Source organism: Pseudopipra pipra, chromosome 4 (genome assembly GCF_036250125.1).
Source record: "Pseudopipra pipra isolate bDixPip1 chromosome 4, bDixPip1.hap1, whole genome shotgun sequence".
Taxonomy (NCBI): Eukaryota; Metazoa; Chordata; class Aves; order Passeriformes; family Pipridae; genus Pseudopipra; species Pseudopipra pipra.
This window is the reverse complement of record NC_087552.1, coordinates 34,076,776-34,094,197: the sequence shown is the minus strand read 5'-3', so window position 1 is coordinate 34,094,197 and position 17,422 is coordinate 34,076,776. Positions and strand designations below refer to the sequence as shown.

At 36.0% G+C, this 17,422-nt stretch overlaps 1 protein-coding gene across 9 annotated transcripts in view; it reads right to left on the bottom strand.

Moving 5' to 3' along the window:
- The window catches only part of RAPGEF2 (Rap guanine nucleotide exchange factor 2), a 181,132-nt gene that overhangs the window by 12,633 nt on the left and 151,077 nt on the right, over nt 1-17,422 (bottom strand). For 8 of the 9 annotated variants that reach the window (XM_064652356.1, XM_064652353.1, XM_064652355.1 and 5 more), the window contains 11 exons: nt 16,957-17,064; nt 16,667-16,870; nt 16,460-16,568; nt 14,013-14,259; nt 9,522-9,679; nt 4,790-5,030; nt 4,159-4,542; nt 2,401-2,612; nt 2,197-2,320; nt 1,578-1,601; nt 298-521 (listed from right to left, as the gene is read on the bottom strand). In XM_064652356.1, coding sequence (XP_064508426.1) covers nt 298-521; nt 1,578-1,601; nt 2,197-2,320; nt 2,401-2,612; nt 4,159-4,542; nt 4,790-5,030; nt 9,522-9,679; nt 14,013-14,259; nt 16,460-16,568; nt 16,667-16,870; nt 16,957-17,064 — 2,035 coding nt within the window. The remainder of the gene's footprint in view (nt 1-297; nt 522-1,577; nt 1,602-2,196; nt 2,321-2,400; nt 2,613-4,158; nt 4,543-4,789; nt 5,031-9,521; nt 9,680-14,012; nt 14,260-16,459; nt 16,569-16,666; nt 16,871-16,956; nt 17,065-17,422) is intronic. The other variant, XM_064652354.1, reaches the window with a different exon arrangement.

Sequence of the window (17,422 nt, the reverse complement as noted above, 5' to 3'; positions counted from 1 at the left end):
AGCACATAGAAAAACTTCTGATCCTCCAGATCCTTTGGACAGACAAAGCTAAAAAGCCCTTGTACACTTCAGTGTGACATCATCTTAAAGCCTTATCACCTGTATAAATATTATGTCTCTATCCTGTTAACCTACAGGATTATTTTCTTAAGATTCATAGACATTCAGTACTTGAAAATGACCACACACCTAATTTTCCACCTCATTGTCTAGTTACTGTTCCAAATTGCCTCTCTGGACTAGAAACAGAGGTATATTTAACAGCTTCCTTGAAGCATAGCAAATGACAGTGCTCACATGTATTGGTGGCTGGCTCACACTGCAGAGACAGTGTCTGGAGGCTCTCTTCATCCATTTCCAGATCCAAGTTTGAGAGGTACTGCTTTACCTTCCGTGCCATCTGAGCATCTTCGTACAGTTTTTTAGCATTAAGAAAGGAGCTGCGACGGACCCGCTTTTTATGGCCCCCTGTTTGTGCCACATCCAGCACAGCTGCATTGGTACTGCCCTGGCTGAGAGACCTGAAGTGAAGGGGGGCAGGAGGAAGAGGAAAGAGGGGAAAGGTATGACTTAGTCCAACACAGTGCCACCTGATAAACATGAAACGTGCAAAATATTGCATGAAATGTCAGTCTACAGTCAAAGCTTACATGCCTCATTCCAGTAAATCAAACAGCTGTAACAGATAGAAAGATGAGGGCCAGGAAATCTTTTTACTTGGTTACAGGCACTATTTTAATTACACAAATATTTTAACCTATTCTGCTCCAACTAGGCAACATCACTTCACACATCTAGAAAGCATTCATGGTAGCTCTCTCACATAAGCCAACTACTGAGAAGATTGGAGCATTAGGAAAAGCTCATGCAATAAGGGAATGCTGACAGAAGACTACAGTTGAGGTTCAAATTCAAATACGTATACAGAAGGCATTTTGAAAGTCCTCTACGTTTTAAATCAGACTGTATACAAAATGTACAGCTCAGTTTTACAGAATAGAACTTCTTTGTAACTTGTGAGGTTGAAGACAGCTTTTTGTTAAATAAAATGATCAGCTTGTTCATGATGAAATAAAAAGTGTCATGCACATTTCAATGTATGTGTATCTATATGAAAGCTATGCATCGGTCGTGAATTGTTAAGGCAAAAATGATGGCTGAATTGTAATATGAAAATAAGTTAGTCTAGCAGATACTTTAAGTTTTAACTTTTGTATTTGATTGTGATAATTGCTTAATAGGCATAACAAAGTTAACAGCTATTTTCAGCTGTTGCAACCTTGTCATTGTATAATTCTCTTTGACTCAAAGTCACTTCCTTTAGCGATTTAAATTGGAGGTGGGAGGAGAACATCCCTTTTCTATCTACAACCACTTAAAAATAATTTAAAATTTTTGTGTTATAACCTCAAAAGCAAAAGCACTCCTAGATGAAAATGTAAATGTATTGTCAGTAAAAAGGGTTAACAAAAGAAAAAAAATGTCAAAACACCAGAAAATTAAAGATAGCAAGTAGGAAACAATGCAAATGGTAAAGGAAGAATGAATGTCTGTGTGTGTTGTGTCCAACCACTTACCCCAAACTCCTCCATTTCTTCTTCCTGCAAGTGAGAGTCAGGAAGAGTAAAGCACGGGTTTAAGAAGAGACAGAGAAAGATCACAAGCTCAGAAAGAAAAAGACCAGACCTCACAACAAGCAGTTCTGGAAGCTCACAAATATTAAAAAAGAGCCTTGACTTGAACACACAGTCAGATATTACAAACTCTTCTACCTCAAATTAAGAAAAAGAGTATGCAATAAGCTGGTCTAATATGAAGCCAAAGAGCATTCACTCCATGTTTTCTAAGACTACTAGCTGACACTGCTTCAGATACATTACTATGTCTACAAAATTATAAGCTGGCATATGTCAATGTTTCAAACAGACCAATACATGTTTTCGAGACAGTTTTTCCCCCTCCCTCCCACTGATAGAATCTCATTTTTATGAAGTAACTGTCAGCTAAAGAACAATAAGAAACATTTTTAGTATGTATCAGTAAGCACAAAACGTAATGGTTTCTCCAGTTTTAGACCACCACATTATTTTGGCAAATTGTTAACAACAAGAAGCTCATATCACTCCCAAAGCCCCTCTTGCTGACACCTAGGCTTCTCTCAGCCGGGAAAAGCTTTGCCTGATACAACACACTTACCTTGTTCTAAACATTAAAGAAGGATCCATGTTCACAGACGCCATGCGACCGACATGGCGTATCTCCTTTGCAATCATTCTCAGCTTCTCAAAATTGACCAAGCCCTCCACTTTAGAATCATTTCCTACAATCAACAATATCAGTAATTAGGTAGGAAAGTTAGTTTTTCTTAGCTGGTAAAAGATGATGTACTTCTGCTTTTACCTTCATGAAGGAATGTAAGGTCTTTTTTGATAACAGGAAACAGGGGGATAATAGGGGGCTGTAGGTTTTGGCTGTTAAGGACATTACGATATTTTGCCATATTCCTAGATGGATCAAACAAGTCCTGTAGATCTTGAAACAGTTTTTCATACTTGCTTGGAAGCTTTTCCCAAGTAGTTCGGAGCCTTGCAACTGGTGCCAAATTCAGGCCACTTGAAACAAAAAAAGTGCAAAAAAGTTCAAGAACAAGACAAAGAAAGAAAAAATCCTGTAAAAGACCATGTTAAATCTTGTATGGGATAAATACCATATAGCCAGAACAGTATAGCACAACAATGTCAATAAAGTGAAAATTTCTTTTCACCAGCACAGAATTATTACACTAATAACTATTATTACAGAATAATTCAGGTCATTTTTATAAAAGCCATAAAAACTGGAGATATGTGAACGATGTAACTATAAACAGATAAAATTACACTTGGATGAGTAATTAAACTTTATACAGACTATGTACTTGCTGCTGTGGAACAGTGTCTGAATTTGATAATAATATTTTAATCTAAGAGTACCTCAGGATCACCCCTTATTTCTAGATTATCAAACTGGAGGAAAAAACATCTTTCACCCACATGATGATGTTCAGGTGGTGATAGCAAAGTGACATGCCTTCTTTCTGCAATAATCCATCTGACTTTTTTCTGTCTAGATCAAATTTTGTAACACTTTCTATATTTGAGGTTATATGGAAGCTGTACCTGGTAAAAACACTGTTTTTGCCCCTGTAATGGCACCGCCTGTCTCGCTGTTAATTTCTACCTATGGGAAAGTTTGGCATCTGGAATCTTTCCTTCACTCAAGTTTTTCCTAGCAGGAAGGCTGCTTTTATTTCTCATTGAGATCAGCTGAAATAGCTGAACAAAATCTCAATATTTTTAGGTCTCAGAGATGTTGACCGATTATCAGCGTGGATCCTTGACTTTAGAACTTGCCACATTTGATCAAATGACATTCAAAACCAGAAAAAGTGTTACATTCAATCTGTTGACTGAATGTGACAAGAGCTTTTGTCAGAGACAGTGATAAAATTGTCATTTTAATGCAACTTATTCAAGTTTTTTCATAACAGAAAATATTTGGGGGTTTTTGTTTGTTGGCTTTTAAAAAATCTGTATAAACACACACATTAGAGTTTCCTCTCTTCCTTTTCATTCCAAAAGTAAGAAAGGTTTTCTGTCCGAGATTTTCAGTACGTTTTAAAACTCTTACTGAAAGACCTTTATTTACAGCCTACAATATGGTATAATATCACAGTCTGTGACTGTTAGCAGAGATCCATGCAAGAAACTGCTGATACAAAGAAAAACAAAGGCTGAATGAATTCAAGATACTGAGAACTACATATAAAATAAGCTGCCTTTAGGAAATTAACACATTCATTTATGACAATGCTTTAATTTTTCTATTTATAACTACTGTTTCTCTTGGTCTGTTTTTAAGTAAGTGCAGTTGTTTCTCTAGTGCCATGTTCACCAATGACTCTTGCCATGCTGTCTTAAGCAGTAAGTACATAATAGCAGCATTCCAAATAATATTTCAGCAAACATTTCAATGGCAAGTTCAGATTACTGGAAAATGCCCTCCCTATTGGATTGTCAACTGTTGATGTTAGGTTTACTCTGTTAATTACTTTTTTTTTTAACTAACATAAGTAAGACTTTGCTTTTTACTTAGAAGTAGAATTATTACTGGCCATACCTAATGATGGCAAACATCGAGTTGAAGTTCTTGCATTCTCTGCAGTGTAGTGCTATCTTAATGAAATGCTTAATGATCTTCATCCTTTTCAGCTGGTTGGTTTCTCTTAGAATCTCAGAAGCCACCCAGAATGTTTCTTGATTTATCACCTCTTCAAACCTTTTTAGATTAGTGCAACCTGTTTTTGATTTGAGTTTAAACAAGTCATCTATGTATTCCGTGGGTTCAATATTACGGAACAGCTCAAAGTTTCTCATGGAGAGTTGGGTAGCCACCTCAACAGTACTGAGCTGTAGTAGGGAAATTTGACTTTCCCTTAGTAACTCTTGAGCATCTTCATCTGAACAAAGAGTTTCTGTTTCCATGTTGTTCTTCAGGTAATACCTGTAAAAACAAAATTCAAAAAGATACTAGATACAATATACTTGATTAATGCTGAAAGTTACAGCAATGATCCAGTTGGAACCTTACAATAAAACTAATTTTACCACACGTAGGTATTAATGAAAAGCTGCATAAGCAGCAACTTGTTGCAAAGAAACAGAACATTAATAATTAAATAACACTCCTTTAACAGGATTTTGACTTAATAAACTGGCATCATCAGCTTTAGCTCAGTCTCCAGTCTTACCTGCCACTCAGCTGTATCCTGTCAGCAAGCTTGGATAGCTGATCAGGAAGCCTCCTTTGCTTGATTACACCCTCGGGTGTGACAGATACTTCGCATAGTGAATATGCATCAGGGGTCGCAGTGAGAGCAAACTCCCTGATAGCCTGGATGACCACTTCTTTTGCTGTTGTGTCCTTACTGATCATTATGTAGCGACTTTGCTGGTCTGCCTTGAAAACCCGCAGAACTTGATCTGGCAAGTCTGGAAAAAAAATTACATGCAAGTTACGCACTTTAGTAAGCAATAAAAAATAAAAACTTAATGGTATAAGAATAAGCAAGTTACATTGAATTTAACTACTAGTGCTAAGTTTTTACTTCCATAAAGACTAGTTCTAATAACACCCAGGAAAAGAAGTTAGTTAGGCTATAGATGGAGCAAGCCACAAAAATATATTAACATTTTCAAAGTTTGGACAGACAAACTAATGAGCAGTCTGATTTTCACAGGTGTTGGAAAATTCTGTTTAAGTCTGAGAAAAATCCAGGACATAAGCTACGCTATTCTATACAATGACATATAAGAAGCTTAAACAATTTGGTGACAGGAGTGTCAATCTTCCTAAGGATGTTTTAAAGAAAATAGACTCATTTACTTAACTCTGACACTCAACTATAGTGCCACACACAAAGGGAAGATGTATACATATAACTGGCTAGGAAGATGCTCGTATAGTGCCCAGCATGCATGTGTACACAATAAAAGTGCAGTAGTATTAATGCACCCAAGTACTCAATTATCAGAAATACTCTATCCTTTATACATTTAGATCATAATAATAAATGTGTGAGTAACAGACTGAAAACTTTGCTCTTTAGTTCTCTGTGCCAACGTTTTAGTAACTAAGAACTACAGCAGCCAGACATAAAACAAACCATCAAAAATATTCAAGTTCTAAATATATTACTGTTTCAAGTGATTGGTGACACAAAACTTACAGTGAACACCTACAAGGTGACTGATTTTTAGGAAATATGGAAAACTACCTGCCTAATGTTGGATTTGGGATTTCCATAAGCTATATGGAGATACCAAATCCATGCATATTTTCATATTTTGATGAATGGATTGAAATCCAGACCCATTAATGAACTGACATTTGGTTGTTATCACTGTATTATAAAAAGAAAAAAAAAAAAAAAAAGATGAAATTGTACAGCTATCCACCATGGGTTTTTTAACATCAGGTATTTTTAACTGGCAAGTACTTTCAATTAATTTAACTTCTTCCCTCTGGTATAAATAAGCTTTTCTAGTTTTGTGAGAAATGACATCTAGTAATTTTTCTTTCTTTAATTAATACAGGGTTTTTAAAAATAATTTAATTTTTTTAGATCCCAGAGGTCATACAAGCAAGAAAATATTTAATAATAGAGAGCCTTCTGAATCTGCAGCCACAAAATGACCATCATTAAAAAAAATACTGAAAAAACAGCTGCTAGATGAAAACATTCACTTTGATACAACCACAATCTTTTCTGACAAGTCCTGAATGTGCATAACACGTACCAAAGTTACTACAGAAAGATCTATTCAGCAGCAGAAATCTTGTGACAAAAGAACAGAAATTAAATCTCCCCACTGCTGCTGCACGTTTCCATAATAGTGACTGAGAAAGAATTAAGATAAATCTGTCTGATATGAGTTGATTTACATGCCACAAAGGCTGTTTAGGCTTAAATATATCAGTTTACAAATTTCATGCAACTAAGCCCATAACTTTCAAGCTCACAATAGTTTTTTCGTAGCTTGAGAAGCACTAATACCAAAACACACTAGAACTGAGTGATTACATCATCAATTACACATATAGAATATTACAGGCCATTTTTCGGCCCTTCCTAAGCACTTGAGTCAAATCTACAAATACTTTATAACTAGCAAGCCGATTTTGCCTTTTATTGACTCTATATTGACCGCTCTTCCTTCAGTAATTAGTTGAAGAGGGATACAGAGGAGTGCCTGAAATATTTTCTACATTTTTGACATCTTGAGGAAGGCAGATGCCAAAGACACAGCCTTTCAGAGATGATATTGAAAAACAGACCATGCCCTAGATCTTGTTGCCTCTTGCTATTAGAGAAATACTTGCCACTCGAAGAAATGCTACAAAGTTGGGAAGCTACTGTAGACAATACAAAGGTTAGAAATTGTTTAAGACTCCCAAGAAATAAGTATTTTATGCAAGGAGAAAATAATCTGCACTGTTGGATCACTGAAGGCAACAGGAAGAAACGCAGAGATCAGCAAATAGGAAAGTCCCATTTTAGTGCTGCATTTTACCACTCCATTTCTCAGGCTGCTTACCTGTCAGAGCTGGTAGCAAAAGCTCTAACCCAGAATACAGAGAAGTCTGCCAGCAAGCGAAATTATTACAGCTATAACAATGGTAGCAAGTAATTCAGCCCAATAATTTTTAAATAAAACACAGCTTGAAGAGAAGCGTAATCACCCCACTTCCCTCTTTTTCATAAAGGAAACTGGAGTGGCAGGCTGAAGAATGCAATGCTGTACGATAGGTATCTAGGCCCTTAGAAAGATTTTGAGGGGACAAAAAATGTACTGGTGACTGGCAGCTCATCATTACTATGTTATTTTGACTTCCAATCATATAACAAAGACAGCACAAGAAAAGAGAAATCAAAGTGCTATTGAACATTTAAAAATAAACCTTTTAAAGTATATTTGAAACAGCCTGAGCCAATCAGAACAGAAACTACAGTGACTTCTTGCAGATTTCAAGCTGTTCACACTTTCTCCTCAAAGACTACCCTTCCAAAACAGTAAGCTGTTTTATTTTCTGTCCTAAGGGATATACACCAAAGCCTCAAAGGACAGCTGCTCTACCACTTTTCTCTTTCTTCTCCAGTGCATTCAATTTCTTGCAGTCTGCCTCCGTTTCCATCTTTAATTTAGAACAAGGTAGTAAAAGGAATTAAAACTGCAGGGTTTAATTTTGTCCAAGTTTTAAAATATATAGAGGAATAATTCAGCTCTTCTATCTACACTGCAACCATCTCTGAAGTCCTTAAGGTATATGTTTTTTATTTCAATCCCTCTTTCCCTTCCTTCCTATACAGAAAAAAAATTTTACCTGTGAATTACTTTAAGTATATTCAGTGTGTGGACATTTGGGCAAATTTTAAGCAAAGAAAAAACCCAACTTTTTTTTTTAATGATAAAAAACCCACACTTTCTACAAAGATAATGGAAAAGCTGCTAAAACATTGGAGCAATGGCATTACATCATATTTATGTCCTTTCCTCAAAGTAAAATGCAAACAGTAGAATCTTATTTGTTTATTAAGCTTCTCTGAACTCCATCTGTGATGGAAGGGTTGTCAGGCCTGCAACGGCTGCCCTTCTCAATTCATGGAGTTTGTTGGAGCTGTGTAAGTCAGCAATGCCCACAGGTCTGGAAGTTAGCCAGTTGCTGTGCTTGGCAATAGGGGCACGTTAATTACCTAGAACTGACTGGTCTGGGTAAGCAAGAAGCTAGAGAATGGAATCTTCCGCCATTTATAGAAAAAGTGCTGATGTAAAGTTAGACTCTTATTGATAAAGAATATCTTTAAGGTGTCGGACATTAGTCATCAGATAAAATGCAAAAAAAAAAAAAAATCTATCTTCCAACTCTCTCAGGATCAATCTCAGACACTGGGATAAAAATCACAAAGCACCTTCTTGCAGTCTTCTCTAGCCCTAAAAAGTCCCTGCTGAAGTAAGTTAAGCTCAGTATCACAGTTTCAAGTGCAATGATTGCACCAACATGGCCAATGTGTAGGCTGATATTTAAGCCCCATCCCTTTAGGTAATGTCTGAATCCCTCAGGTTTAGAAGGGCACTGAATTTTCAGTTCTACTTTTGAGAAATACTCTAAAGATTAGACTAAAATAACCAAGTGTCTGCACAGCTACCACCACCATATCCTCCTCCAGCAGCTATATTTTAATAGCAAAGATTTGGATACTTAACTCAGTGAAGGTTTCCCACTAAGAATCTTCTTGCAGCCAGATAAAAGCCCAAATCCCAGCCTCACCAGGAGCTCCAGCTAAACCTTTCTCATAAGATAAGGCTCTCAAGTTTCTCATATTCTCCCCCTATTTCTCCCTCACTCACCCCTGTGCTTTGATCCTCTCTAAATGTGTTCATTTTTTATCTATCTCAGAAAGGGATTTTATATTCAAAGAATTTGGCATACAGCTGTAGGGCAGGGTGACTAACAGGAAACTTTGAAACTGCCCCTTACAGATGTAGTACAAGATTATATAACTGTTCAGAAAAAGACTGAAAAGCATGTCCTGGACCCAGTCCAACACCCTTTCCCTTTACTATAAGCTAATGACCTACTGTGCTATTTCAAAACACTGCAGTCCTGTAAATAACGATCCATTGGAGCAAATTATAAAGTACCAAGCAAAATAGGTTTTTCCTGACCAAGAATATTCCATCAGTAAGAGGTACTCTATATACAGTACACCTGAAAAAACAGACATCCATTATATTAGGGTAAAGTATATTGGAGCAAATGTAATAAATCCTAACGCATTTATACGTGGGTAATCTGTGTGTAACACCATATAGTTAATAAAAACTCACATGCCTTGTTCAGTCTCTCCAGGTGCAGACAAAAAAATTGATCTGTTAAAGGAAATTAAAAGGTCAAGAACAACAACAAAAACGGATCCTTACCTGGAGTAGTATTAAAGTCTAAGATGCGGTGATGAGACTGCAGTAGATCAGGATTACTGGATGACAGGGTTCCGCTGACAGGTAAAGCAGGAGGAATGTGCTTTGTTTGCCTCAGTCCCACAATGCTGTCATCCTGAGACTGGCCAATTCCAATGTCACTGCATCCAGAGAGAAATGAAATCAGGGCTTACAGACATTCAGAGCTGGGGCTATACTAGGGAGATTCAGGGATGTCCCTATCATTACCTTTTCACACTTTCTATTGTTAGTACGGCAATTGCTATTTAGTAGTCAAAGTTCTCAGAAAACAGTACTTGATGTCTAGCTTTGTCAACAGCACCCAAATGTCCACTCAGAGTGATTAGATATGCCTGCTCACACTGCCAGAAGATCCTCATGTTCACCACTAAGCTCTGAGAAGCTGCTAGGCTCATTTTTTCACAATGGCCAAGATCTTCATTCAAAAGGTGGTACCTTTGAATACCTCATCACTCCTGCACCATCCCATCACTCAAACTTTGTCTAATGCTGCTGTCCCCTCAGCACTGTTTTATTACAAGACCTGAATTTCACAGATTTTTCACCCCACCAGAGATCGGATTTGCAACTATACTTTGTGACATGTTATAGCCATATATCTTTCAACAGACAGACAAGAGAGGACCATTGAGATCATTCATTTTCCTACCCTATATCCCCTCTCTGAGTTTCTTTTCATTCAATGTGACTGAAGTGATGCCAGTTAACTTGGAAGGGTAAGCTAAACAGCTGGACTTGTGTGTTACTGGTATACCCTCCAAAGTGCCAGACAGCTGTAAATAAAGTATTCTGGATAAAGGTGAAGGGTTTTGTCTGTTTGTGTAAGGCAGGGTCCCAAAGGAGGTCAGTAGTGCTAGATGGATCAGAGTTGAGTTCATAATTATCAAGTGAAGCAGAACAACTGCTACAGGATGCAGAGCTGGAGACAGCCATTGAACTTTTCTCTAAATACATCGATTAAAATCTTTATTAAAATACTCAGAGGGTATAAAATGTTGAATAGCAGTCATTATAGAAAGTGAAAACAACTAAAAATGTAGGTAAGGTAGGCAAAGCCCTTCTAAAAGCCAAGCACATCTAAATCTGTATCTACATGTGTAAATAAAGCATAAGCCAGAACTTACACTTCATTGCAAACTGCTACAACTCTGAATAGTCAGTCTAGTAAATTAAATGATGCAACACAAATGACCACTTGTACCCTAATGTTGGGCACTTAAGCCTGTGACTAGTGTTCCAGTTTTCCTCAGAAAACCTAAACAGAAGTAATATAGGGCCAGATAATTATCTCCAATAGCTGTTACAGCACTAATATCCTTTTGTGCTTACCAATGAATTAGTTTACCCAGTACACTCTAGTACCACTTCTTTAAGTGCTATGAATAAAACAGTACTCTGGAAAGCTGGAACAGCATCTCTGGGCAATTAAGAAAATTTTAATTACATGGACACAGCAATTGTTTTTTAGAATGCAATGCAAGTCGAAAAAGTTTGGGGGGATACTTCTGTATGATGTGTTTGGGTTTTCTCATTGTTTTGTTTTTAAAAAACAAGATAACTAAAAGTTATTGGATTCTCTCCCAATCAGAAGTTAAGCTGAAATCTGAACATTTGTATTTTTGTACTTCCATATCAAGCACAAAATACTGTGACAAGCAGTGACGCTCAATTCAGCACACAACATTTTTATGCTAAGCCACAAGCAAATAAGCCTTTCAGGACAACTAAAAAAATTGGCAGCCATCAATGTCTTTTCTTTCAAGTAGGAATGACTTCACATAAAAAAACCCCTCGGTAAACAAAAAAACTCAAAGCCCTTGAACCTCATAATGCTTTCTGATGGTTCTAAACTACTATAAGTCTCCCAACACCAGTATTTTCTCTAAATTCAAATCAAATGAAGACGATGTGACTCTCACATTTATACGAATAGTTTCATTTTAATTATGCATTCCTTTTGCAGTTTGTCAGTTTTATATATTCTTATACCAATCCTGTGCGTCATGACCAAAGCAGCTTCAGTAAAGTGGATCAACTGACAAATGTTACGTTTAAAAGAAAAAAGGAAGCATCTAAAATTCTGCTCAGTTTTAAGCATTCATATAAAAAATTGGAAAGCACTTACTTTACACTCAGTTTTGTCTATTTTTAAAACTTAAATCAGAATCTGAGTTCTAACTTATGCAAAAAAGAAATGAATGCCAGAAACTCCAGACACAAAGAGCAATGCTAAAAAATCCAGGTGCCAGAAGATCAACTGTCCTACTGTTAGATAAAATATTTTATTATGCTGATGAGATTGTCGTTTTAAGGAAATGGCATTTCTATTGCTTTCTGTATGCATTTGCCATGCAGGGAGACAGCACATTAACTAAGAAATAACTTTCCTGCTGAACAACAAACAGGGTAGAAGCGACAATGGAATGGCAGAGCTGTCTGAATGCTTCCTCCTTCAAAACACATCATCCTCTGCATGGTACTGCAGGGCTGCAGAGAAGAGAGTTGGAGGCTGTTTCTTTGAATGGGATGTTGCACTGTGGACCAGGCAGAACTTTACTAGAGAGGGATGGTGTTTAACCCTTATTTGGAGCAACTAAGCCTACAGATCACAAAACCACTCTGCATTAGACAAGTAAACAAAGAGCTCAAGTGGAGGCTGTAGCCAGAAGCAAACTACAAGAGATGCCTTATAGCCAGTGAAGATTTCCCAGTAGGAGCAGAGGAAATGGTGCTGTTTGCTCAGTTTGGGAAGTTACTTGACATTATTGGACTAAACTGCAAGACTGAAGGAAGGCATTATCTCCTGCTCAAACTGATTCATCTTTGATGCTGATTTAATGTCTCATGAAGCAGACAAGCTCCCTCTAAGAGTGACCTCGTTCTAGCTTAAAGATTGCTTTTGTCTGGATACATCCTGGAGGCACTGCAGACTTCTGCAGTCTTCATATTCAAAAAAAGGTGGACAGTTTAACCTCGCAAGCTAGCTGACTCATAAAGTCTTTAAATGCCAATTTTAATTAATGAGTAAATCAGTTTTTTCATCCCTCTTGATTTTTGGTATGTAAAAATATGTGAGATTAGGTAAATTTCCTGAATATATGCAATTATTAGGAAGAACAAGATAGATCCTTTGATGCAATAGGGAAAAGAAAAGCACAAATAATAGTCTACAGCTACAGATGCCTATGCAGGAACTGTGCAGACACAAACAACTGAATGTCAACAGGCTTTGCAGACCAATTGGTATATATAACACACAAAGTAAAGCTAGCAAAAAGAAAATAAGTCAAATGTATTGTTTTTCTGAATCTTACCCAAAGAGGTCCCTGCACAGAAAAAGTGTAAAAATAAAAAATAAAAAAAAAATGAAAAAGAAGGAAAAGAAACATGAAAATTTTATGCAAATACTATGAACAATAGTGAACAGTGCAGAAAATCAGGCCTAACAGTATGCAGAGGTCATCAGAGGAACAAACATGCAAGACTAGTGAAATAAAGGAAAACATTCTAAAGACAAACAACATAAAAAAGAGGATTTACTGATTCTCCTCTACTGAAATGTATTGCCATCAACTTAAGAAACATCTAGTATTTGGATATAATAATTTACATTTAGTCTTTCTATTACTAACATTCTATATATGTTTCAGAACAGTTTTCATTTAGTAGAGAATACCTAACATTAGTTAAGCAAACATTTTTTTTAAGTAACAGCAGGAAAAAAATCCTAGATTTTCAGCACAAGTGCCTTTTTTACAATTTTGTATGGAATAGTTTCTTCTTTAGTGGGTCACAGGAAAGAAAAGTGCAAGAGAAAACACAGATCACACATCAACTGCCCTCTACAATTCATTTTCCCCCCCATCGATTTCATCTGCCTTGGCAAAGAACCAGATTCCCATAATATCATATAAAACTCACTTTTCTATTGTTTCCAACAATTCTTCTCAGAACTGTATTTCTAAAATGTGTTCATTGAATAAAAGCTACTAGATAGCATATTTAGCTTTCATTAAAAAAATACACAATTCTTTCAAGGACAAGTTAAAATTTTAATCTCAGTCTCCCTTATAGCATACACAGACATTTTTATAGACCACTGGAATATGGATACATTGAAATCATTGCTCATATCAACTCTCTGCAAGCAAAGTTGCCTGCAGTTATTCTGAAATTAATTGCCTGGGATGCTTTCAGTTAAAAGTCCTCTTAAAAGAAAACAGTAAATGACAAAGAAGTATTTGTGTCATCACTTCACCTACAAGAAGCAAAATACATCCAAGCTGCATTGCTAACAGTCTATGCTCATTCAGAGTAGTATTTTTTAGTATATTTTTCAGATATAAGCATGATTTGTATTAATAAATAAAAAAGTATCATCATAAAATATAAGTTTCTTAGGAATTACAAAAATTTAACACAAGGCAAATATTTAAGAGGAAATAAACTCACTTGTATGGTTTCTGAGGCAGAATACTGATTCGAGTCTTGTCAAGTATCTTCTTTAACTTATTTCTTCCCCCAACTGTGTTGGCTTTACTTTTCTTATTTACTTTTTCTAATCCTATTACCTGCTCCACATCAACAGCAAGGTCAGGGATGGAATAACGACTCGCCTTTTTAATATCACCAATTTTAGGCAGGTGGGGAGCACCATTTCTTTTTTCCTCTGACAACCGTGTTAAAAGTTCTTTAAAAACTGTGCAAGACAGGAAAAGGAAGAAAAGAAAGAAAAAAAACCCAAAAATGTAAAAGAAAACTCAGTGCACCAGACCAGTTTAATATTAATCATTATTAAAAAGTGATTAGCATATTCTGTCAATTCCAGTATTAAATGAATTTAGATATAAGACTTTAAAAACATTTTCTATTTTAAAAAGGGCATTCATTTTCCGTAGTAAGAATCAGAAAAAACATAAATTGGCCCAGCCTAGAATAGAAATCCACTCGTGACCACATGGTTGCACAGATTCAACAGAAGGAATTTGACTTTTCAGCCTACGGACAAAGGCTTCCGCAGAACAGTAACATGCATAAAAAGAGTACACTAGACAAAATTGAGATTGAAAAATGCAAATGAGAAGGAAGGTTTAAATAGACAGGCAGCAACAAAAGCTGTCAGATGGACAAGAAATTACTAGCAACAGGACCAAAAAAAATCACAGGGGAAACTGCAACAAAGTCAGAAAGAAAATATAACAACATAGGAGATTACTGAGACACTTTGGATGTTCGACAGGGCTGTTGCATCCATCTGCCAGAGATAACAAAAAACCTCTCATTCTCCCTCAGGTCCCTAGCAAAGAGTCATCTCTAAGGCAGAAATACCTGATAAATTTGTAAATTAGTTCTTCTACTGCAATTTTCAGCCTCACAACAATACTGATATATTTAAAAAAATCAAACAAAACTGATGTGGAGACCAAGTCACATATTCTCAGTATGACAGGAACTCCCCATACATAAATGAAAAAATCATCTGATGAATTAATTTGTAATAGTAAATGAAAACTGATAATTAAAATTAAGGACTTGTAGGAAAACATGGGAACAAGGGCAACAAGCTCCGAATAAGTATTAGGGGTTAGGTTTTACTGTTATTTATTAATTTTGTCCTTAATGTTCATCGTTATCTACAGAGATACATAAAAAATCACCAAGAGACTTCAAAAGCTTCAAATAAGACACACAAATAAAAGTGAAGGAAAGTAATCCCAGCCAATAACTGTACTGTTGAATAGAGATTGGAGGCTGGAGAGAAAAATTAGATACAGATAAGAAGATGGTGTTGAAAAAAGAAATCCCTCTGGGATTTGTGGAGAAGGAATTGTGCATGCAATACACAGAAAGTAACTGCTCTGAGACTCTACTGTAATCTGATTTCAGTATTTGCACAGGAGCAACAAGATAGGAAAAAAACACAATTTCTGAAGAAAAGAAGAAATCAGGTTTAATCTTAAATATACTAAAGCAACATGAGATTCAAACACCTAGTGTGTGAAGAATGGTTACACAGAACTCACACATGGAGTAACAAGTACATAGTGCTGAAAGAAATATCTTAAGAAATGTAAGAAATATCTTAATTATTAGAAACATTTGAAATAGTAGAATCTTTACTGCAAAGCAAAAAAATCCCCAGGAAACAGATTTGACGAATAACTTTTGGAGACAACCTAGGCATATTTAATTATCAGTTAGTGCAGTGACATGCTGTGATAATATTCTGCCCTGTTTGTGATGAAGAACCTGATCCTGAAAGAGATATCCAGGAAACACACCACTAAATTGTATAAGTAATCCAAGTATCCAGTGGTAAAAATCAAACTAAACCTCCAAGCTACTAATTATTTTTTATGCTAACCAAGGCCCTGAGTTGCTTAAAGATTCCTTCATGCCTACTTAAGTACTTGTTAGAGGGAAAAATGTAGACAATAAATACAGAGGCTAGCAAAATTCTTTTCACCTAGCTGGCAAGAAAGTTTGTATTAGCCATGTGCTTGTTACACTCATAGTGGGCTGAAAAACTACAATCAAATTCAGCACACAGAAAAAGACCATTGATCAACTGAAATGCCAAAAGAGGCTTTTTCTTGAGAAAGAACTAAATATTATACATACAAACACATTTTATAAGTTTGAGTTACGTGGTCACGATAGTTCCTCTTAATACAGTTCCTCTTAATTCTGAGAGTGAAATCACTTTGTAACAGACTCTATTAATAAATTTTTGTTTGCAATTATGAACTAAGGTATTTTAGGACCTGCAAGCTTCCTTTTTTTATTTTCTCTAGTACAAAAGAGACTCGAACAAAACTGTTTTAAACTGTTAAAAAAATAATTTAAGTCTCCATCAAAATTAGAACAGAAATTTGAACAAACAGTGCATGTAAACTTACCAAATAAATTGGTTTTCACAGTGATAGACAAATGAGTGTTATTTCTAAGGATTTCCATGGCTTTTGTCAGCTGAATGTTTTCAAAATTTTGACCATTCACTTCCAATATCTAAAAATTCCAAGAAGTAATGTTATTTTCATGTCGTAAAGAGAAAGGAAACAAAAAAAGGGAGGGGGGAACGGGGAACACATTTTAAAATTAGATACCTGGTCTCCACGTTTCAAGCCTGCTTCCGTAGCTTTGCTACCAAAATCTACACTGTCAACAAAGATTCCAAATCCCTTTTCAGACCCTCCCAGTAAGATAAAAGGCAAAGGGGCTTCTCGAGATGGCTTTGTTAAGGTTATCAATCTTCGTTTAGCTTTAGCAGCACAAGCAATATTTAACAGCCTCAAATGTCCACCCATTTTCTACAAGAGAAAAGCATAAGTTACACATAACAGCCTGGTTACTCCCTGTCATCCCAAATTGCCAGAAAAAAACCACTCACTCTTACCTCCCTCTCCAAATTGTTCTCAAATTCTTCCAGAAATCGAGTCATAGCAGGATCTCCTTCAAAATCATTGAAGTGATTGTTCACCCACAACAGTACTACCCGTGTAACCTGAAAATTAATGAGGGATGTAAATATTTTCTAGGAATACTCAGACCAACACTACTGCTAAATCCTTTAAAAATCCTGTTCCTTAAAGGCCCTGTAAATTTCCACTGGAATCCTAAATATTATACATACATATATATATATCTCCAAAGCAAACTTTACTAATATGTGATCATTTATCAGGAGGATAGAACAAATTAAGTATTAAAATTGTTTTCACTTGTATAAGCAACTGTATGCTGTATTGCATAATGAATACTAAGAGCCAGAAAATTAACACTGGCTGAACGAAATTTGACTAAGTAGGGAATAGTGCACACAGGAAAAAGTCAACGACATAGATCCATTTCTGACCTATAAC